The 21,990-nt window shown below is 50.6% G+C and overlaps 1 protein-coding gene across 3 annotated transcripts in view; it reads left to right on the forward strand.

The window, feature by feature from the left end:
- rai14 (retinoic acid induced 14) overlaps nucleotides 1–21,990 on the forward strand; it is a 68,413-nt gene that overhangs the window by 38,332 nt on the left and 8,091 nt on the right. The window contains exons 5-15 of one of the 3 annotated variants that reach the window (XM_061263137.1): nucleotides 3,612–3,676; nucleotides 6,410–6,467; nucleotides 8,248–8,318; nucleotides 12,013–12,119; nucleotides 12,623–12,810; nucleotides 14,176–14,201; nucleotides 14,976–15,050; nucleotides 16,277–16,372; nucleotides 16,967–17,086; nucleotides 17,514–17,669; nucleotides 19,419–20,753. In XM_061263137.1, coding sequence (XP_061119121.1) covers nucleotides 3,612–3,676; nucleotides 6,410–6,467; nucleotides 8,248–8,318; nucleotides 12,013–12,119; nucleotides 12,623–12,810; nucleotides 14,176–14,201; nucleotides 14,976–15,050; nucleotides 16,277–16,372; nucleotides 16,967–17,086; nucleotides 17,514–17,669; nucleotides 19,419–20,753 — 2,297 coding nt within the window. The remainder of the gene's footprint in view (nucleotides 1–3,611; nucleotides 3,677–6,409; nucleotides 6,468–8,247; nucleotides 8,319–12,012; nucleotides 12,120–12,622; nucleotides 12,811–14,175; nucleotides 14,202–14,975; nucleotides 15,051–16,276; nucleotides 16,373–16,966; nucleotides 17,087–17,513; nucleotides 17,670–19,418; nucleotides 20,754–21,990) is intronic. The other 2 variants (XM_061263138.1, XM_061263139.1) reach the window with 2 other exon arrangements.

The raw sequence follows: 21,990 nt of genomic DNA on the forward strand, positions 1-21,990 counted from the left end.
CTCTTCCCACCTTCAAGCGCAAGCTGAAGACACAGCTCTTCAGGCAGCACCTCTCCCCATCCCTCCCTACCTCCCTGTGAACCTTAATTGTTGTCTCTGTGACTTGCTTTGTGTATCGGTATTTTTTAGTTGGCTAGGTAAGCAGTGTTTTGATAGTTAAATTTGGTCACTTTTGCTCTGTTTGTTTCTTTGTTTAAAAAAAAGAAATAATAAAAAATAAAATTGGACCTCGTCCTTATCTTTGTTGTACAGGTAGCAGTTGAAATTGTACTTCAGTCTAGGGTCTTTCAGCGAACTTATCCCTGGTTATGGGTATGCACTTTGTTGTACGTCGCTCTGGATAAGAGCGTCTGCCAAATGCCAATAATGTAATGTAATGTAATGGAAGAACATCAGGAGGGAACGTTTATGGCACAGCAGCGATAGGCCAGACTGTAGGCTCAGCAAACTGCTTCCTTCACTGTTAATGAATAAACCGCTTCTGTGTGTTTTACTGCATACAGTACACTCGCCACTGTCTACTGCCCCCAGGGTCATATACAGGGCCTCATATCCCCACTGTCTACTGCCCCCAGGGTCATACACAGGGCCTCATATCCCCACTGTCTACTGCCCCCAGGGTCATACACAGGGCCTCATATCCCCACTGTCTACTGCCCCCAGGGTCATACACAGGGCCTCATATCCCCACTGTCTACTGCCCCCAGGGTCATATACAGGGCCTCATATCCCCACTGTCTACTGCCCCCAGGGTCATATACAGGCCCTCATATCCCCACTGTCTACTGCCCCCAGGGTCATATACAGGCCCTCATATCCCCACTGTCTACTGCCCCCAGGGTCATATACAGGCCCTCATATCCCCACTGTCTACTGCCCCCAGGGTCATATACAGGGCCTCATATCCCCACTGTCTACTGCCCCCAGGGTCATATACAGGCCCTCATATCCCCACTGTCTACTGCCCCCAGGGTCATATACAGGGCCTCATATCCCCACTGTCTACTGCCCCCAGGGTCATATACAGGGCCTCATATCCCCACTGTCTACTGCCCCCAGGGTCATATACAGGGCCTCATATCCCCACTGTCTACTGCCCCCAGGGTCATATACAGGGCCTCATATCCCCACTGTCTACTGCCCCCAGGGTCATATACAGGGCCTCATATCCCCACTGTCTACTGCCCCCAGGGTCATATACAGGGCCTCATATCCCCACTGTCTACTGCCCCCAGGGTCATATACAGGCCCTCATATCCCCACTGTCTACTGCCCCCAGGGTCATATACAGGGCCTCATATCCCCACTGTCTACTGCCCCCAGGGTCATACACAGGGCCTCATATCCCCACTGTCTACTGCCCCCAGGGTCATACACAGGGCCTCATATCCCCACTGTCTACTGCCCCCAGGGTCATATACAGGGCCTCATATCCCCACTGTCTACTGCCCCCAGGGTCATATACAGGGCCTCATATCCCCACTGTCTACTGCCCCCAGGGTCATATACAGGGCCTCATATCCCCACTGTCTACTGCCCCCAGGGTCATATACAGGGCCTCATATCCCCACTGTCTACTGCCCCCAGGGTCATATACAGGGCCTCATATCCCCACTGTCTACTGCCCCCAGGGTAATACACAGGGCCTCATATCCCCACTGTCTACTGCCCCCAGGGTCATATACAGGGCCTCATATCCCCACTGTCTACTGCCCCCAGGGTCATATACAGGGCCTCATATCCCCACTGTCTACTGCCCCCAGGGTCATACACAGGGCCTCATATCCCCACTGTCTACTGCCCCCAGGGTCATATACAGGGCCTCATATCCCCACTGTCTACTGCCCCCTGGGTCATATACAGGGCCTCATATCCCCACTGTCTACTGCCCCCAGGGTCATATACAGGGCCTCATATCCCCACTGTCTACTGCCCCCAGGGTCATACACAGGGCCTCATATCCCCACTGTCTACTGCCCCCAGGGTCATATACAGGCCCTCATATCCCCACTGTCTACTGCCCCCAGGGTCATATACAGGGCCTCATATCCCCACTGTCTACTGCCCCCAGGGTAATACACAGGGCCTCATATCCCCACTGTCTACTGCCCCCAGGGTCATATACAGGGCCTCATATCCCCACTGTCTACTGCCCCCAGGGTCATATACAGGGCCTCATATCCCCACTGTCTACTGCCCCCAGGGTCATACACAGGGCCTCATATCCCCACTGTCTACTGCCCCCAGGGTCATATACAGGGCCTCATATCCCCACTGTCTACTGCCCCCAGGGTCATATACAGGGCCTCATATCCCCACTGTCTACTACCCCCAGGGTCATATACAGGGCCTCATATCCCCACTGTCTACTGCCCCCAGGGTCATATACAGGCCCTCATACCCCCACTGTCTACTGCCCCCAGGGTCATATACAGGCCCTCATATCCCCACTGTCTACTGCCCCCAGGGTCATATACAGGGCCTCATATCCCCACTGTCTACTGCCCCCAGGGTAATACACAGGGCCTCATATCCCCACTGTCTACTGCCCCCAGGGTCATATACAGGGCCTCATATCCCCACTGTCTACTGCCCCCAGGGTCATATACAGGGCCTCATATCCCCACTGTCTACTGCCCCCAGGGTCATATACAGGGCCTCATATCCCCACTGTCTACTGCCCCCAGTGTCATATACAGGGCCTCATATCCCCACTGTCTACTGCCCCCAGGGTCATATACAGGGCCTCATATCCCCACTGTCTACTGCCCCCAGTGTCATATACAGGGCCTCATATCCCCACTGTCTACTGCCCCCAGGGTCATATACAGGGCCTCATATCCCCACTGTCTGCTGCCCCCAGGGTCATATACAGGGCCTCATATCCCCACTGTCTACTGCCCCCAGGGTCATATACAGGCCCTCATATCCCCACTGTCTACTGCCCCCAGGGTCATATACAGGGCCTCATATCCCCACTGTCTACTGCCCCCAGGGTCATATACAGGGCCTCATATCCCCACTGTCTACTGCCCCCAGGGTCATATACAGGCCCTCATATCCCCACTGTCTACTGCCCCCAGGGTCATATACAGGGCCTCATATCCCCACTGTCTACTGCCCCCAGGGTCATATACAGGGCCTCATATCCCCACTGTCTGCTGCCCCCAGGGTCATATACAGGGCCTCATATCCCCACTGTCTACTGCCCCCAGGGTCATATACAGGCCCTCATATCCCCACTGTCTACTGCCCCCAGGGTCATATACAGGGCCTCATATCCCCACTGTCTACTGCCCCCAGGGTCATATACAGGCCCTCATATCCCCACTGTCTACTGCCCCCAGGGTCATATACAGGGCCTCATATCCCCACTGTCTACTGCCCCCAGGGTCATATACAGGCCCTCATATCCCCACTGTCTACTGCCCCCAGGGTCATACACAGGGCCTCATATCCCCACTGTCTCCCCAGGGCCCAGTGCTCTCTCTCTCTCTCTCTCTCCCTCTCCCCCCCCCTCTCCCTCTCCCTCTCCCCCCCCCTCTCCCTCTCCCTCTCCCTCTCCCTCTCTCTCTCTCTCCCTCCTCACTCTCTCCTACTTCTCTTCCCAGGGTGCAGCGCTCTACACCTCTCTGCCAAACACAGCCACCAGGACTGTGCCAAGAAGCTGATTCAGGTAAGAGCCGCAAGATCAACCAATCATAGTCCAGCATTTAGCCAGAGGCCTGGCAGAGTCCTGATTCCTGTACCCTGTCAGACGTAGGCCAAATATGTCATTGTCTTGGATTTTGTTTTGAATACTTCTCTGTGCTTGTTCTTGCCTGGTGCAATTGAGGCAACCAAGAGGACCAGAAGGTGGGGTTTGCACTTCTGCACAGTGTTCTATCGACTCCAAGACACCAGACAAGCTCAGTAAAGTGTAGAAACGTATCTTAATCCAAAAGCATATATATACTCACTGAGCACTCTATAAAGAATAAGTACTTCTTATAGTCCATGCTATCAGCAGTCAGTCTGACTCATAAACTTTATTTCAGAGAGTAATTCAGAATTCAAATCAGTAACAATATATATTTTTCACGCACAACAATCTCTAAAGTTCACTCAGAATTGTGCGGAAAAACAAGAAACATCTGTGGAAATTGCGTGTTTCAGAACAATGGGAAGCCCTACCCAGTATTCCTAATAAAGTGCTCAGTGAGTGTATAATCATATATAACCAATGTACAGAATGTCTGTCTGTGACAGTATCCATGATTTAACAGCCGTGTGACATCCATTAAGTCAGCGTGATGACCTGAACAGTGTGACAGTACAATGTAAGCTCAAAGCAGTGCATCATGGGAGCATGCAAGGTTAAAGCAGGGCTCCATGGGTAGTGTGAAACAGGCTTGTGGTTCCCCCCATAGAAATGTCTGTGTTCTCCCTGTAGAACTGTGTGTGGTTCCCCCCATAGAACTGTGTGTATTCCCCCCTTAGAACTGTGTGTGTTCCCCCCGTCGAACTGTGTGTGTTCCCCCCTTAGAACTGTGTGTGTTCCCCCCATAGAACTGTGTGTATTCCCCCCTTAGAACTGTGTGTGTTCCCCCCTTAGAACTGTGTGTTTCTCTGCCTCAGACGTGTGTTTGTACAGAGAGCCACAGGACTGCAGAGATTTCTTCCCCACCCTTAATACTTCTGTATCTTGTGCTCTGTTGAATTAACTGCTTAATCTGATCTGTGTCTAGACACAGATTAAAACCTGATGACTAATTGAACATGACCCATGAGAAGCTAGCTACAGGCTTAATATTTTTCTTACTTAAATCATTTCAAATTGTACAAGCAACTGCTGTTTAATGTTTATTTACCCCATTAACTTAACCCAACTCTTGACACATAACCATCTAAAGAGTTGGCAGGCTACAAGTCTAGATTTATGTCTTTTTATTTCTTTGATTGGGCACTTCACTGCTCACATGTTTTTACTGAAGGGGTGTGGCTGGGTTGGTCAGGTGACCAGGGCAGGAGTCCTCAGATCACATGACGGGGGTATCACTGTGACATCAGAACTTATGAATGTTTCAATAAGAACAGCCCTAGAACTTTCTGTGAGAACATATTCAGCAGGACATCAAGCTCAGCCTGAATGTGTTCTGTTGTTCACCTCGTTTAATCTCTTATGACATTGTGTGGCCTGAGCTGCTCTGTCACACTGTGGACACTATTTCACACTGCCCCCTGGTGGGCTGGCTGTGTGCAGGCACTGACCATACTCCCCATATCCTACTCTAATGATATCCACTTTATAATCCCCATACGCCCTGTGTTTATGTGCTGGTACTCCATAACCAGCCTACTTTACATTGCTTTCTGTCTGTATGGGTGAGAAAATCTTCCTATTCAGGTAATACACACAAGCATACACACATACACAGATGTACTCTAACCTACGCGAACACAAAACTGTATGTAATTCTTTTCAACAGCAGTTTTTCTCATGATTCCAATCATTTTAGCCCACAACTTCACTGTCTTCAAAACACTCAGTATTATTATAATGAATGAAAATGCACAAAGCCCATAGAAGGCACAGTAATCACTTGTAAAAATACAGTCTGTATACATTCTGTAAATAATGTAATTCTGCATTTACTGTGACTTCTGGCTGTCTTTGATTTCCCCCTACTTGGTGAAAAACAAAACAATGTTGTGCAGTCTTGTGCAGTGATGTGTAGTGCAGTGATGTGTGCTACGTTGTGTAGTGCAGTGATGTGTGCTACGTTGTGTTGTGTAGTGCAGTGATGTGTGCTACGTTGTGTAGTGCAGTGATGTGTGCTACGTTGTGTTGTGTAGTGCAGTGATGTGTGCTATGTTGTGTTGTGTAGTGCAGTGATGTGTGCTACGTTGTGTAGTGCAGTGATGTGTGCTACGTTGTGTAGTGCAGTGGTGTGTGCTATGTTGTGTTGTGTAGTGATGTGTGCTATGTTGTGTTGTGTAGTGCAGTGATGTGTGCTACGTTGTGTTGTGTAGTGCAGTGATGTGTGCTACGTTGTGTTGTGTAGTGCAGTGATGTGTGCTATGTTGTGTTGTGTAGTGGTGTGTGCTACGTTGTGTAGTGCAGTGATGTGTGCTATGTTGTGTTGTGTAGTGCAGTGATGTGTGCTATGTTGTGTTGTGTAGTGCAGTGATGTGTGCTAGTTGTGTAGTGCAGTGATGTGTGCTACATTGTGTTGTGTAGTGCAGTGATGTGTGCTATGTTGTGTTGTGTAGTGCAGTGATGTGTGCTATGTTGTGTTGTGTAGTGCAGTGATGTGTGCTACGTTGTGTTGTGTAGTGCAGTGATGTGTGCTATGTTGTGTTGTGTAGTGCAGTGATGTGTGCTACATTGTGTAATGTTGTGAAACTGATGTCTGCTTTTCCTCTGTAGAGTAAGTGTGCCGTCGACCTGCTGGACGGTGCCGGGAGGACTGCTCTGCACCACGCAGGTAAACTCCACCCTAACCCCACTCTGCTACACCCTAACCCCACCCTGCTACACCCTAACCCCACCCTGCTACACCCTAACCCCACCCTGCTACACCCTAACCCCACTCTGCTACACCCTAACCCCACCCTGCTACACCCTAACCCCACTCTGCTACACCCTAACCCCACCCTGCTACACCCTAACCCCACCCTAACCCACTCTGCTACACCCTAACCCCACCCTGCTACACCCTAACCCCACCCTAACCCCACCCTAACTCCACCCTAACCCCACTCTGCTACACCCTAACCCCACCCTGCTACACCCTAACCCCACCCTAACCCCACCCTGCTACACCCTAACCCCACCCTGCTACACCCTAACCCCACCCTGCTACACCCTAACCCCACTCTGCTACACCCTAACCCCACCCTGCTACACCCTAACCCCACTCTGCTACACCCTAACCCCACCCTGCTACACCCTAACCCCACCCTAACCCACTCTGCTACACCCTAACCCCACCCTGCTACACCCTAACCCCACCCTGCTACACCCTAACCCCACCCTGCTACACCCTGCCCCCACCCTGCACACACCCTGCTGGTCACCCTGGCACTCATCAGTGCTGTAGAGCAAGCAGCTGGTTGACTGGCTAAAAGAGTCAAACAAAGCTTACACTGCTTATGCTGGTTTAAGCTGCAGTTTTCAGCAGTACCTTGCTCAATGGCAGTCTCCTACCTGGCAATCAGACCTCTCCAGTTCCTCAACCATTACACTACACTGGAACATTACCCACGATGCCGTGCGGCGGGTGTGGCTGTTCCTCTGGCCTTCTGGGTAATGGTGAAGTGGGTCAGAGGCCGCTCGGGGTAAAGCGTCCATGTGGCGCCCCCTGGTGGATAATGTGCATTACTGTGTGACGCCCCCTGGTGGATAATGTGCGTTACTGTGTGACGCCCCCTGGTGGATAATGTGCGTTACTGTGTGACGCCCCCTGGTGGATAATGTGCATTACTGTGTGACGCCCCCTGGTGGATAATGTGCGTTACTGTGTGACGCCCCCTGGTGGATAATGTGCGTTACTGTGTGACGCCCCCTGGTGGATAATGTGCGTTACTGTGTGACGCCCCCTGGTGGATAATGTGCTGTTACTGTGTGACGCCCCCTGGTGGATAATGTGCGTTACTGTGTGACGCCCCCTGGTGGATAATGTGCGTTTCTGCGCTGCTCATGTCCCCCTCGCTGGCCCATGATGCTCTGGGGCTGATCCGCCCGCCCATCATCCCCCACTCACACCGCAACCTGCAGGACGGTCACTCTGTTACCCCAAACCTGCGGAACGGTCACTCTGTTACCCCAAACCTGCGGAACGGTCACTCTGTTACCCCAAACCTGCGGAGCGGTCACTCTGTTACCCCAAACCTGCAGAACGGTCACTCTGTTACCCCAAAACTGCTCCGGGGGTGCTGCACTGAAACCCAAAACTGCGTTAGGGTTCGGGTGATGATACCATGCATATATGCAGGGGGACTGTGCATGTGTGTGCATCTATGAGAGATGTGCAGAAAAACTCACTCCAGCGAGCTCAAGTTCATCCACCAGTAAAATGCGTATTAGTCCTGACCTGAATGTGAGCCAGCAGGCAGGGGGATGGGTGGTGATGGGTAATGGGGGGGGGGAGCTGTATGAGTACAGAGTGGGTGGGTTCTGTGGGTGGGCTCTATGGGTTTGTGGGTGGGTTCTGTGGGTTTGTGGGCGGGGCTCTGTGCACTCAGGGCTGTTATTGGTCTTTGCAGCTGCCAGTGGGAGTGTCCTCATCGCTCAGCTTCTCTGTGAGCACAAGAGTCCTGTGAACCTGAAGGATGCGGTACGTGAGCGGCCAGTCACTGTGAATACATCAGCATGAATATACATTCATAAACACTCATACCCACTCTGATACACTCTCATAAACACTCATACCCACTCCCATACACTCTCATAAACACTCATGCACTCTCATGCACTCTACACTCTCATGCACTCTCATGCACTCTCATGCACACTCATGCACACTCATGCACTGTCATGCACTCTACACTCTCATGCACTCTCATGCACTCTCATGCACTCTACACTCTCATGCACTCTACACTCTCATGCACTCTCATGCACACTCATGCACTCTCATGCACTCTACACTCTCATGCACTCTCATGCACTCTACACTCTCATGCACTCTCATGCACACTCATGCACTCTCATGCACTCTACACTCTCATGCACTCTCATGCACTCTACACTCTCATGCACTCTCATACACTCTCATACACTCTCATGCACTCTCATGCACTCTCATGCACTCTCATGCACTCTCATGCACACTCATGCACACTCATGCACACTCATGCACACTCATGCACTCTCATGCACTCTTATGCACTCTTATGCACTCTTATGCACTCTCATGCACTCTCATACACTCATACACTCTCATACACAGGATACACAGTTCCATTTATATGTCAACATTGTATGTCAGATAATAGCCTAATTGTCAAATTGTCAAATCCAATAAGGATTTACATTTACATTGACATCTTGATCACAGATGTCCAGCAGTTTGTAGTTAAAGCTGTGTAGGCTGCTTCCAGGCATGCTGGTCGATTGCGTGTCATTTATTGAAATGCATCCGTTAAAATGATAATTCTGTGTTTTCATCCCTCTTCCGTATGGATTCTGATAGACGTGCTTGGCATGAAATGTGAAATGTGCCCAATCTGCTGTTATTGAGAGCTTTGTTTCAGTCAGGGTTGTGCACTGTGGTCACGTTAATGCCCAATATCTGCCTGATATAAAGTAACATGACAACACTGTCGTGGTGGCACGACTGTAAATCTCGTCTACTTTAGATGCATTTCATTTTATACGGCAGATGACGATCGTTGGATTAATGTGATCCTGAGCAGGGAATTTTAGTTTTCAATCTCTGATGGGTATGATAGTCTACTGGTCTTTTATGGTCTTTGTTTGACTCTTTTAGCCAGTCAACCAGCTATTTTTCTTTTATGCCAACAATTCTACGTATTTTAGAAATAGTTAACTGGTCCTGGAAAATGTAGGTAAGCTAGCTCTGGCCGTATATATATAAAAAAAAAATATATATATATATATATATATATATATATATATTTCTTTTAAACTGAGCTTACCATTTCAGAATCGGGTATCAGTTTGTAATGTTTTGTAAAGGTTTACAACTGGTCACACCCCTAATACCCACACAATGAAGGTTTACAACCGTTCACACCCCTAATACCCACACAATGAAGGTTTACAACCGTTCACACCCCTAATACCCACACAATGAAGGTTTACAACCGTTCGCACCCCTAATACCCACACAATGAAGGTTTACAACCGTTCACACCCCTAATACCCACACAATGAAGGTCTACAACCGTTCACACCCCTAATACCCACACAATGAAGGTTTACAACCGTTCACACCCCTAATACCCACACAATGAAGGTTTACAACCGTTCACACCCCTAATACCCACACAATGAAGGTCTACAACCGTTCACACCCCTAATACCCACACAATGAAGGTTTACAACCGTTCACACCCCTAATACCCACACAATGAAGGTCTACAACCATTCACACCCCTAATACCCACACAATGAACGTTTACAACCGTTCATACCCCTAATACCCACACAATGAAGGTCTACAACCATTCACACCCTAATACCTCATCCTGAGGTTTGACTGAGAGTCTTGAAGCTTTCCTAAAAAATAATTAATGGACAATACGCATCACACTTAAAAGACAAAACCAAGACTTTTGATTCTCTGAAAAAGATGTAATGAGGAAAAGCGTGTGCCGGAGGCAGGAAGTGGACAGACTCTGATCTTGCGCAGCGAGTCTCGTGCGTCTTCATCACGATGAAGAGTCTGTCAGGCCTGGAGCTCCCAGCATCGAGCAGTCGGCCCAGTCAGCGTGAGAACGTGTCGCTTCACAGTTTATAGGCCCAGTCAGCGTGAGAACGTGTCGCTTCACAGTTTATAGGCCCAGTCAGCGTGAGAACGTGTCGTTTCACAGTTCATAGGCCCAGTCAGTAATGTCCGCAGACAGTTTGGTTGCTTTTTGACTAAAATGATGCGAATGGCAGGTAAGCGTTCTGTTTTCATTTCAATACAGCACTGCCAACCCCCCCCCAGGCTCTCTGAGGTAATGGGAGGTACAAGCCGGTTTCTCTGGGGTTGATAAGAGAGCCAGACTGCGGCTGTGGGGCTGATGTAATTGTCTCATTTTTAGCGTGTCGCAAGTTCATCGCCAGTGCAAACAAAAAAGTTTTAAAAATACATTAGGTGCCCAAATTGGGACTGAGCATGTCTGGGCCGGCGGGCGCATGCATGTGTGACTGACGATTGGGGAGAGTTCACACGCCCATGCCTCTCCTCCCCGGCACGTGGTGCTGCCAGCTACACAACGCAGACTGCAGCTAAGCACACACAGTATAGAGTAGGAGGAGGACCTTTCATATACTGCTCAACCAGCAGGGGTCAGTATAGTGCGGTGAAATGCTGACCCCCTGAACCCTGATTTATGCTCGCTGCACGTCGTGTGATGAAAATGAAAGCCACGGTCTGCCATGACTGTTCTGTTGTCTCTATGGTAACAAGATGCCAAAACAGCTGATGTTTACATTTTTGAAAATATGGCGGAGGTAGGCAGAGCCAATTAATTTCACTGCTGAACTATTCCGTCTGGCTTTCCGGTCGACGCCGAGCGATTTCTACAGGTGCGGTGCTCCGGGAAACAGTGTCATATCACACTTGTCGCAAGAGTTGTGTGACGAGTATAACTTAATTCAGCTGTCCCTTCGCCTGATCCACCCACTGGCAGCTACAGGCCACGCCCCGGCTGTTAAAGCCGTTTGAGCCTCTTCACACAGTTCTGCCCTCTGTCCTCTATCGCTCCCTCCCCACTCACACAGACACACACAGGTGTGTGTCATCTTACCTGTCTCTCCGTCACAGGAGGGTCAGGAGCTGCTCATGGGTCCCGTGTTGGTGCTGTGGAGGAGAGCAGCAGGTGATCTGCTGTTGTAGTGTTGGGTTTACAGAGAGATTAACCTTCTACTGTAGCGCTCAACATGTACCCCCAGTACCACTCAACATGTACCCACAGTACTTGCTTTTAACAGTATTTTACAAGAGCTAATTTCAAAGCAGAAAAACCGCAGAGTTGTGAACACAGCACGAGGAGACTCAGAGATATGTGTGTGTGTGTGTGTGTTTCTCTGTGGCAGGAAGGGTTCATGTGTGAGTGTGTGTGTCTCTGGCAGGAAGGGTTCATGTGTGTGTGTGTGTGTGTGTGTGTGTGTGTGTCCTGCAGGAGGGCTTCGTGTGTGTGTGTGTGTGTGTGTGTCCTGCAGGAGGGCTTCGTGTGTGTGTGTGTGTGTGTGTGTGTGTGTATGTCCTGCAGGAGGGCTTCATGTGTGTGTGTGTGTGTGTGTGTGTCCTGCAGGAGGGCTTCATGTGTGTGTGTGTGTGTGTGTGTGTCCTGCAGGAGGGCTTCACTCCCTTGCTGCTCTCCGCTCGTCATGCCCATGCGGACGTGTGCAGGGTCCTGATCGACTGGGGAGCTGATATCAACACCTGCGACAAGACTGGCAGGTAGGAGCAGCGTGTGTGAGTGTGTGAGTGTGTGAGTGTGTGAGTGTGTTAGTGTGTGAGTGTGTGAGTGTGTTAGTGTGTGAGTGTGTGAGTGTGTGAGTGTGAGTGTGTGAGTGTGTGAGTGTGTGAGTGTGTGAGTGTGTGAGAGTGTGAGAGAGTGTGAGAGAGTGTGAGAGAGTGTGAGAGAGTGTGAGAGAGTGTGAGAGAGAGTGAGAGAGAGTGAGAGAGTGAGAGAGTGAGAGAGTGAGAGAGTGAGAGAGAGAGTGAGAGAGAGAGTGAGAGAGAGAGAGAGAGAGTGAGAGAGAGAGAGTGAGAGAGAGTGAGAGAGAGTGTGAGAGAGTGTGTGAGAGTGTGTGAGAGTGTGAGAGAGAGAGTGAGAGAGAGAGTGTGAGAGAGAGTGTGAGAGAGAGTGTGAGAGAGAGTGTGAGAGAGAGTGTGTGAGAGAGTGTGTGAGAGAGAGTGTGAGAGAGTGTGCGAGAGTAGTAACCCCTGTCTTCCCCCAGGTCTGCGGTGATGTTGGCCAGTGAGAGCAGCAGTGTAGCAGCGGTGGAGGTGTTGGTTCAGAGGGGAGCCGGGCTACAGATTGTGGACTCTCTGGGTCATGACGTGCTGCACTACGCTAAGCTGTCGGGCAGTGCTGAGATCAAAGCCCTGCTCACCCACGCACTCCAGGGCCTCAGGAAGGACTCCGGTAAATCCCCCTCACTGTTTAGCCACAACAGAGCTCTCATCCTGGCTTCAGATGATGGAATAAGTAGTAACGTAATGTCTGTGACCAGCTGTGATGGGCTCTCTTTGCCCCATTGGGAGGCAGTGAACGTGTGCTTGGTTCTCCTGGCTGGAGGCAGTGAACGTGTGCTTGGTTCTCCTGGCTGGAGGCAGTGAACGTGTGCTTGGTTCTCCTGGCTGGAGGCAGTGAACGTGTGCTTGGTTCTCCTGGCTGGAGGCAGTGAACGTGTGCTTGGTTCTCCTGGCTGGAGGCAGTGAACGTGTGCTTGGTTCTCCTGGCTGGAGGCAGTGAACGTGTGCTTGGTTCTCCTGACTGGAGGCAGTGAACGTGTGCTTGGTTCTCCTGGCTGGAGGCAGTGTATTCAGTTCCCAGTGATGGAATTGCATACAGACAGGGACAAACTGATCCAAGAACTGCTTTTCTACTCAGACATGCTTTATAAATGCCGGCACTAGGTCTCCACGTGAGTCCACAGAGTCCAGTCTTAAACCATCCCGTCCTGTGCCATAACATAACATAATCATGGGAACAACAATGCTCTCCATTTTACTACCAGCAAAGTGTACCTACTGCTCTGTTTAAATAAAATAGGAGATTGTGTCTGGCTCCGTATCGAGCCTGATTTTGAAAACCAGCAGTCTTCCAGCTCATCTGTACAGCTGTATCATGGTGCCTGCGCCCTGTCAGTCTGTGGGATGGGACTGTGGCTGTTCTGCTGCCCTGGGGCTGAGGACTGCAGCGGCCCTGCGTCCGGTCCTCCTTACCCAGCCTTTATCAGGGAGACACTGCCCCCTGCTGGCCGGAGGGGGCAGCAGCTCCAGCCGTGCCCTGCGCACAGGGAGGTTTAGTTAATCACATCAGCCCGGCTGCTGATAATGACACCATGCTTCTAGTCAGTGACTCAACACAAAGAGGACCAGATTTTTTGGTTTGTCCATGAAATGAAGTGCTGTGTTAAAGTCCATAATCCACCCACCTTGTTTGTAAAGCCTAATCTGGAGTAAACTGCAGGTGTTGCAGCAGTACAGGAGTGGGCTTTGATTTGGAGGTCCCTGTATTCTGGGATTGAGTTTGAAACCTCTATTTTTATTTTGAGAAATAAGGATATTAAATTGTGTTTCCAAGCCCTCGTGTTAATTTGCAGCACAATAGCAGGTTCTGTTTACATGGTTTTTAGAATGTTTATCGTGATGTTGAAATAATTGTTTTTAATTATGTTAATTCTGGAAGTGCTAACACAATGATTTAATGTGCTAATAATTATCCTTGTTAAATTAGCTGGCTTGATTTTCTGTTTTTCATGTGGATTTCTCTTTGTTGTAACAGATACGATGTCACCGAAGCCACTGCAGGTAAGGATTCTGCAGTGAGGTGTGCTGCCCTCAGCCAATGAGAAGTGTACCTGCTCTGAGCCAATCAGTAGAGCTCATCTCAGTATACCTGCTCTGAGCCAATCAGTAGAGCTCATCTCAGTATACCTGCTCTGAGCCAATCAGTAGAGCTCATCTCAGTATACCTGCTCTGAGCCAATCAGTAGAGCTCATCTCAGTATACCTGCTCTGAGCCAATCAGTAGAGCTCATCTCAGTATACCTGCTCTGAGCCTATCAGAAAACCTCGTCACAGTATACCGGCTCTGAGCCAATCAGAAGAGCTCGTCTCAGTATACCTGCTCAGAGCCAATCAGAAGAGCTCGTTTCAGTATACCTGCTCAGAGCCAATCAGAAGAGCTCGTGTCAGTATACCTGCTCTGAGCCAATCAGCAGAGCTCATACCTGCGGTGACTGCCATGTTGTAAAGCTGCTGAGAGGTGTGAGGCGCTCCCTCTGTGACGTACAGAGAGAGGGCGTGAGATTGGATCCTCCGTCCAAGGCACGCATGGGCATGTGTCTAACCCTTTGACGCTAGATACGCTCTTAATTCTCTCACCTCCACAGTGAATAATGAAGAAGCACTGCGTTTAAACTCGCTGCTACTCTGAATCTCTCATTTGCCTTCTTCACTAACCGGACTAAAACGCAGATGCGCTGATTTCTCTCTCTGTCTCACTCTCCCTCCCTCTCTCTCTCTCTCTCTCTCTCTCTCTCTCTCTCTCTCCCCCCCTCTCGCTCTCACTCACACTCTCAGCATGATCAGGTGGGAGACCGGAGTGCCACTCCCAAAAAGCGGAAAGCCCCGCCCCCTCCTATTAGCCCCATTCAGGTAAAGGCATGCACCTGTCTGTCTGTCTCTCCGTCTGTATGGAGGATCCAGGCCGTCTGAATCTGTTCAGTGTCCTGTGTGCTTCTGTCGCCTGCTGCTTATCTGATGAAGTGCTTCTCAATCTTCTCCACGGCATGCGTGACTCATTGGAATCTGATCTGTTCCCCTTGTGAATATGTGCCACTGTGGGCAACATGTACATCATTCATCTGTGATGGACCAGTAATTGTGTGCTTAGTTATTTGTATTTTGTGCTTGTGTGCGATAATACGTGCAGCTGTCTCCTGGAGTTACAGGTCAATTCAATCATTTTAAAAGTCTTCTCCAGTTCCATCTTTTACATACATACTGTGTTCTCCCCAAAAGGTAACTGAGTGAAAAATGGGTCAAATTTTCACCAAAGTTAGGTTATAATGTCGTGAACACCTCAAGAGACTTTGGTCATGGGTTTTTGAGTTGTTGCTGAGATAACATTCCAGATAAGAAATATTATCATATTATTAACTCTTACAATGTTAAAACGTATAATGTTGTTGAACAGACAGTCAGACACATGCAAAATTCCAATGCCCTACATTCCTGATGGGCTCTTTGATATCAGTAAGTTCAGACGCAGTGTATATTGTTATGTTCCTCCAAACAAAAACAAAGGACCCACACAAATGCCCACTCATCAAAAGCCATGTAAACAAAGTTCTGATAGAGGTTCCCTGGTGGATAGCCGTGAGGAGTTGCAACTCAACTGAGATGAAAATACAGAAAATCCAAGGTCAGCAAATCATGTATGATGTGGAGGAAACAGTGTTAGCCTCAAGACTGAGCCTATTCAAACCAAACAAAGACAAATTGCCCAATCCGGCGGTGAGGGGGAACTGTCATCCAATCAGAGAGAGAGCAGGCAAACAGTCCAACTGAAACTGGAGATGAAATAAAATTGTTTGGGGAAATAATTTTGGTTCCAGGGTTTTCTTACAAGACAAAAATAGGCATGCAAAATTTCATTAAAATCTGAGAAGATGCAGTCCAACATTGAAGTGGCCTAGACCCAGTTTTGTTATGCTTTTGCTATTGCGTTTCTGGGTGGTAAAGGATAAGGCGTGTGTGTGTGTTTGTGTGTTAAAGGATCTTTTTGTGAGTGGCAAAGTGTGTGTGTGTGTGTGTGTGTGTGTGTGGTAAATGATATTCTGGAGTAAATCAGTAAATAATGAGTATATTATTTTCCCCAGAGTCCTCCGCTGTCTGAAATGGCGTCTCCGCCTTACCTGACCCCGAGCCAAACTCCCGTGTCCAGTAAAAGTACACCCAGGAAATTTAATTACCAGGTGACAAGTCTCTCCCACAGGAGATCCTATTCTATGTGAATGTTTCTGACATTGGCCTCGGTCTGTGTGAAAATGGTTTTGTAACATTGGTTTCTGTGTGAAAGGAGGCCTTCACTGGGGCCTCTGTGTGAAAGGAGGGCTTTACTGGGGCCTCTGTGTGAAAGGAGGGCTTTACTGGGGCCTCTGTGTGAAAGGAGGGCTGTAACGTGGGTTTCTGTGTGAAAGGAGGGCTGTAACGTGGGTTTCTGTGTGAAAGGAGGCCTCTACTGGGGCCTCTGTGTGAAAGGAGGGCTGTAACGTGGGTTTCTGTGTGAAAGGAGGGCTGTAACGTGGGCCTCTGTGTGAAAGGAGGGCTGTAACGTGGGCCTCTGTGTGAAAGGAGGGCTGTAACGTGGGTTTCTGTGTGAAAGGAGGGCTGTAACGTGGGCCTCTGTGTGAAAGGAGGGCTGTAACGTGGGCCTCTGTGTGAAAGGAGGGCTGTAACGTGGGTTTCTGTGTGAAAGGAGGGCTGTAACGTGGGTTTCTGTGTGAAAGGAGGGCTGTAACGTGGGTTTCTGTGTGAAAGGAGGGCTGTAACGTGGGTTTCTGTGGTAGGAGGATGAACTGAAGAGCGCGGTGCTGAGGGATGAGGTCGAGAAGCTGCAGGAGGAGAAGAGCATGCTGCTGGAGACCATTGAGGATCTGAAGCAGATCGTGGATCAAACGCAGCCCAAGGTGAGCCGGACACTGAGGGATAATCGTGTGTAAATATGCCGAGGAGCCAAAACATATGCCGAATAAGCTGCTGGTCCATAGCATGCTGCCAAAACAGCTTTGACCCGTCGAGGCATGGTCTCTACAAAGACCTCTGGAGGTGCCCTGTGGTATCTGGCACCCGGATCTGCCCGTTTCTCCCACGTCGACTGCGATAGGCGATTTTGGGTTTACCGTCAACTTTAATCCCAGACCTTGACATGCGCCTTTGTTATGAGATAATCAACGTTATTCGCTTCATCTGTGTGTGGCCATGATGTGCTGGCTCATCGGGTATATCTGTATGGCTGATGTATATGTGTCCAGAAGACTGGTGCTGAACATTTAGAGACCTGTTTCTGTTTTGGCTCTAATACGGTGAGACCTGATTGTGTGATTGTTTGTTCAGGCGGGAGATTGTGGGAATGAGGAGCCGTCTTTGGTGGCGACGCTGCATGCGAAGATCGCGGCCCTCTCTCTGGAAAACCAGCAGCTTGCGCACATCCTGAAGGTGAGTCTCAAAGCCCTCTCTCTGGAAAACCAGCAGCTTGCGCACATCCTGAAGGTGAGTCTCAAAGCCCTCTCTCTGGAAAACCAGCAGCTTGCTCACATCGCTCAGCTCGCTGCTTGTGAGGACACTCGGCTTCATTTGGTCCCTTTCAAGGTCCTGGCTGAACGGACCTGGCACTGTGTTTTTGTGGATGAGGAATTAAGGGGGTGTTCCTGTGAAAGAGTGTGATGTTGAGATTGAGGGGTGTTCCTGTGAAAGAGTGTGATGTTGAGATTGAGGGGTGTCTGTGAAAGAGTGTATTAAGTTTTCGGGGTGTCTGAAAGAGCGTATTGAGATTGCGGGGTGTCTCTGTCAAAGAGGGTGATGTTGAGATTGAGGGGTGTTCCTGTGAAAAAGTGTGATTTTGAGATTGAGGGGTGTCTCTGAAAGTGAATGATGAGATTGTGGGGTGTCTCTGTGAAAGAGAGTATTGAGATTGCGGGGTGTCTCTGAATGAGCGTATTGAGATTGCAGGGTGTCTGTGAAAGAGTGATGTTGAGATTGAAGGGTGTTCCTGTGAGTGTGATTTTGAGATTGAGGGGTGTTCCTGTGAAAAAGTGTGATTTTGAGATTGAGGGGTGTCTCTGAAAGTGAATGATGAGATTGTGGGGTGTCTGTGAAAGAGAGTATTGAGATTGCGGGGTGTCTGTGAAAGAGTATTGAGATGGCGGGGTGTCTGTGAAAGAGAGTATTGAGATTGCGGGGTGTCTGTGAAAGAGGGTATTGAGATTGCGGGGTATTGAGATTGCGGGGTATCTGTGACAGAGTATTGAGATTGCAGGGTGTCTGTGAAAGAGAGTATTGAGATGGCGGGGTGTCTGTGAAAGAGAGTATTGAGATTGCGGGATGTCTGTGAAAGAGGTGTTGAGATTGCGGGGTATCTGTGAAAGAGGTGTTCAGATTGCGGGGTATCTGTGAAAGAGGTGTTCAGATTGCGGGGTATCTGTGAAAGAATATTGAGATTGCAGGGTGTCTGTGAAAGAGAGTATTGAGATGGCGGGGTGTCTGTGAAAGAGTATTGAGATTGCGGGGTGTCTGAAAGAGTATTGAGATTGCGGGGTGTCTGTGAAAGAGAGTATTGAGATTGCGGGATGTCTGTGAAAGAGTATTGAGATGGCGGGGTGTCTGTGAAAGAGTGTATTGAGATTGCGGGGTGTCTGTGAAAGAGAGTATTGAGATGGCGGGGTGTCTGTGAAAGAGTATTGAGATTGCGGGGTGTCTGAAAGAGAGTATTGAGATTGCGGGGTGTCTGTGAAAGAGTATTGAGATGGCGGGGTGTCTGTGAAAGAGAGTATTGAGATTGCGGGGTGTCTGTGAAAGAGGTGTTGAGATTGCGGGGTATCTGTGAAAGAGTATTGAGATTGCGGGGTGTCTGTGAAAGAGTATTGAGATTGCGGGGTGTCTGTGAAAGAGTATTGAGATTGCGGGGTTGTCTGTGAAAGAGTATTGAGATTGCGGGGTGTCTGTGAAAGAGAGTATTGAGATTGCGGGATGTCTGTGAAAGAGTGTATTGAGATTGCGGGGTGTCTGTGAAAGAGGTATTGAGATTGCGGGGTATCTGTGAAAGAGTATTGAGATTGCAGGGTGTCTGAAAGAGTATTGAGATTGCTGGGTGTCTGTGAAAGAGTATTGAGATTGCGGGATGTCTGTGAAAGAGAGTATTGAGATTGCGGGGTGTCTGTGAAAGAGAGTATTGAGATTACGGGGTGTCTGTGACAGAGAGTATTGAGATTGCGGGGTGTGATGTTTACGTGTCTCCCTCAGAAACGGCAGGGCGACTCCCGGCCCCACAGCGTCGTCTCCAACGCCTCCTTCCACTCCACCCACGACGACTTCGACCCCCCCAGCCTGGCCCGGCCCCCCACGCAGGACGAGGACGGTGTGTTCTCCTCCGTGAAGCAGGATGAGGAGCAGGGGAAGGGAGGGGGGGGCGAGGAGGAGATCGGGCTGCTCAGGGAGGCTCTGCGGGAGTCCCAGCAGGAGAACCTCGCCCTGCAGGCCCTCCTCACCCCCGCCCCCGGGGAGGCAGAGCTCCAGGCCCGGGCCCTCCAGGCTGAGGGCCGGTACCAGGAGGCACAGAGGGAGGTGCAGAACCTGCGGCTGGAGCTGAGCAGGGGCGAGGACGCCGCGGGGCAGAAGGAGGCCCTGGAGCAGGAGGTGCAGGTGTTGCGCGAGCAGCGGGAGCGAGACGGGGAGCGGATCCGGGCCCTGGAGGGAGAGGTGGGCGGGGCGGCGACCCCTCAGGAGATGGAGGAGCTGAAGACCTCCCACGCCGCCCTGCTGGAGAGCCTGGCCCAGGAGAAGGCCCAGCTGGCCAGCCGCTACCAGGAGGCGCAGGAGGAGGTGAAGATGCTGCAGGAGGCGCTGAGGGGCACAGTGCCTGTGGAGGCCGCGGCCCGCGACTTTGAGGAGATGAAGGCGGAGCTCGGGAGCGTGATTGACGGGCTGCAGCAGCGGCTGGTGGAGCTGTCGCACTCCTACAGCGAGGCCAAGGCCGATCTCAGCTCCGCCCTCTCCCAGCTGCAGGCCCCGCCCCCCCCGGAGCTGCCCGCCCTGCGGCGGCAGGCCGAGGAGGCCCAGGCCCAGAGAGCCGCTGCCCTGCAGCAGATCGCCCTCCTCAGGCGGGAGGCTGAAGCGCAGGCCAAGAGCAGCATGCCGCTGGCTGACCACACCCAGGTGGTGACGTCACTGGGCTCCGCCCTGAAAGAGGCGGAGTCCCGGGCGGAGGAGATGAGGGAGCGTCTGGCGGAGAAGGCGCTCCAGGTGGAGGCGCTCCAGAACCGGCTCACCGTGGAGAAGGACGCCACGCCTGACGATTCGGTGTCCCGCCTGGAGCACCAGCAGATGAGGGAGTCGCTGGAGGCCGAGGTGTCCCAGCTCACCCTGCTGCTGCAGGACGCCCTGAGGAAGCAGGACGACATGGCGCTGGAGATGGCGGCCGCCTGCCAGGAGGTGCGGGACGGCAGGAGCGCCCGGGAGGCGCTGCAGGAGCAGCTGGAGGCCGGCGAGCGCCACAGAGACCAGCTCCAGGAGACGGTCTCTGGCCTGAGGGCCCGCACAGCAGCGCTGCTCTCCTCTGAGCAGGACCAGAAGAAGAAGGTGCGTGTCCTGGGGGCTCCTTCCACTCGCTCGCTTTCTCCTCCGAGCTCCGCCCGGACGGGGCAGATGGAGAGAGGTGGATCCACATGTACAGTACTGTGCAAAGGTTTTAGTCAGGTGTCGAAAAACTGCTGTAAAGTAAGAATGCTTTCCAAAATAGAAATGTATTTTTATCAATGAACAAAATGCATGAATAGAAGAAGTGAAGAAAAAAAAGAAAAAACTATTAACATTTCTATTTTTTAAAGCATTCTTATTTTGCGGCATTTTTTCACACCTGCCTAAAACCCAGTACTGTATATGTCAGGCTGTAAGGATGTGCTGAAATTTTCTTGCTCAAATGTCCATCCCTGTCCTCTCTCCTCTGCCCAGGTCCCAGTCAGGTAGGAGGTTTGCTTCCCGCCAACATGGCCGGAATATCTCTAACCTCATCTTCCCTCCCAGATCCGCTGGTGTTGATCTCTGTGTGGCTGGTGGCCTCTGGAACTGCCAGTCCGCCGTCCAGAAAGCAGACTTTGCCTCCCACCTCAACCTTGACTTTCTTGCCTTAACTGAAACTTGGCTCTCATCAGAGAACACAGAGGCTGCCCTTTCCTCTGCCTTCTCTTTTTCCCACACACCCAGAACCTCTGGCAGAGGAGGTGGCACAGGTCTCCTAATCTCATCCTCATGGAAATCTAGTGTCTTTTCCTCATCCTTCTCCTTCTCCTCTTTTGAATTTCATGCGGTTTCTGTTACTTTCCCATGCAATCTCTTTATTATTGTTGTTTATCGCCCCCCGGGTCCTCTGGGGAGTTTCTTGGATGAGATGGACATCCTCCTTAGCTCCTCACTAGTCAATGTCACTCCCCTGATCCTCCTGGGTGACTTCAATCTCAACTCAGAGTCCACCCAGTCTACCTTTCTCTCCTTCCTTTCTTCTTTTGACCTTACCCTCACACTTTCCCCTCCCACCCACAAAGCAGGCAACCTTCTTAACCTCATCTTCACAAGGAGCTGCACAACAACCAACCTCTCTGTAACACCACTCCATATTTCTGACCATTCCTTCATCTCTTTTTCTCTTCCACTCTCCTCTAACACCCTTCCATCTCTCCCACCATCCACTGTCACCTGTCGGCAGAACCTATGCCACCTGTCTACTCTCCACCCTCTCATCTACAATCCTCTCCTCCCTACCATCCGCGGAGTCTTGTCTCCCGATGATGCTGCTACAAACCCTCATGTCCTCCCTCTC

The sequence above is a fragment of the Conger conger genome, chromosome 12 (genome assembly GCF_963514075.1).
Source record: "Conger conger chromosome 12, fConCon1.1, whole genome shotgun sequence".
Lineage (NCBI taxonomy): Eukaryota > Metazoa > Chordata > Actinopteri > Anguilliformes > Congridae > Conger > Conger conger.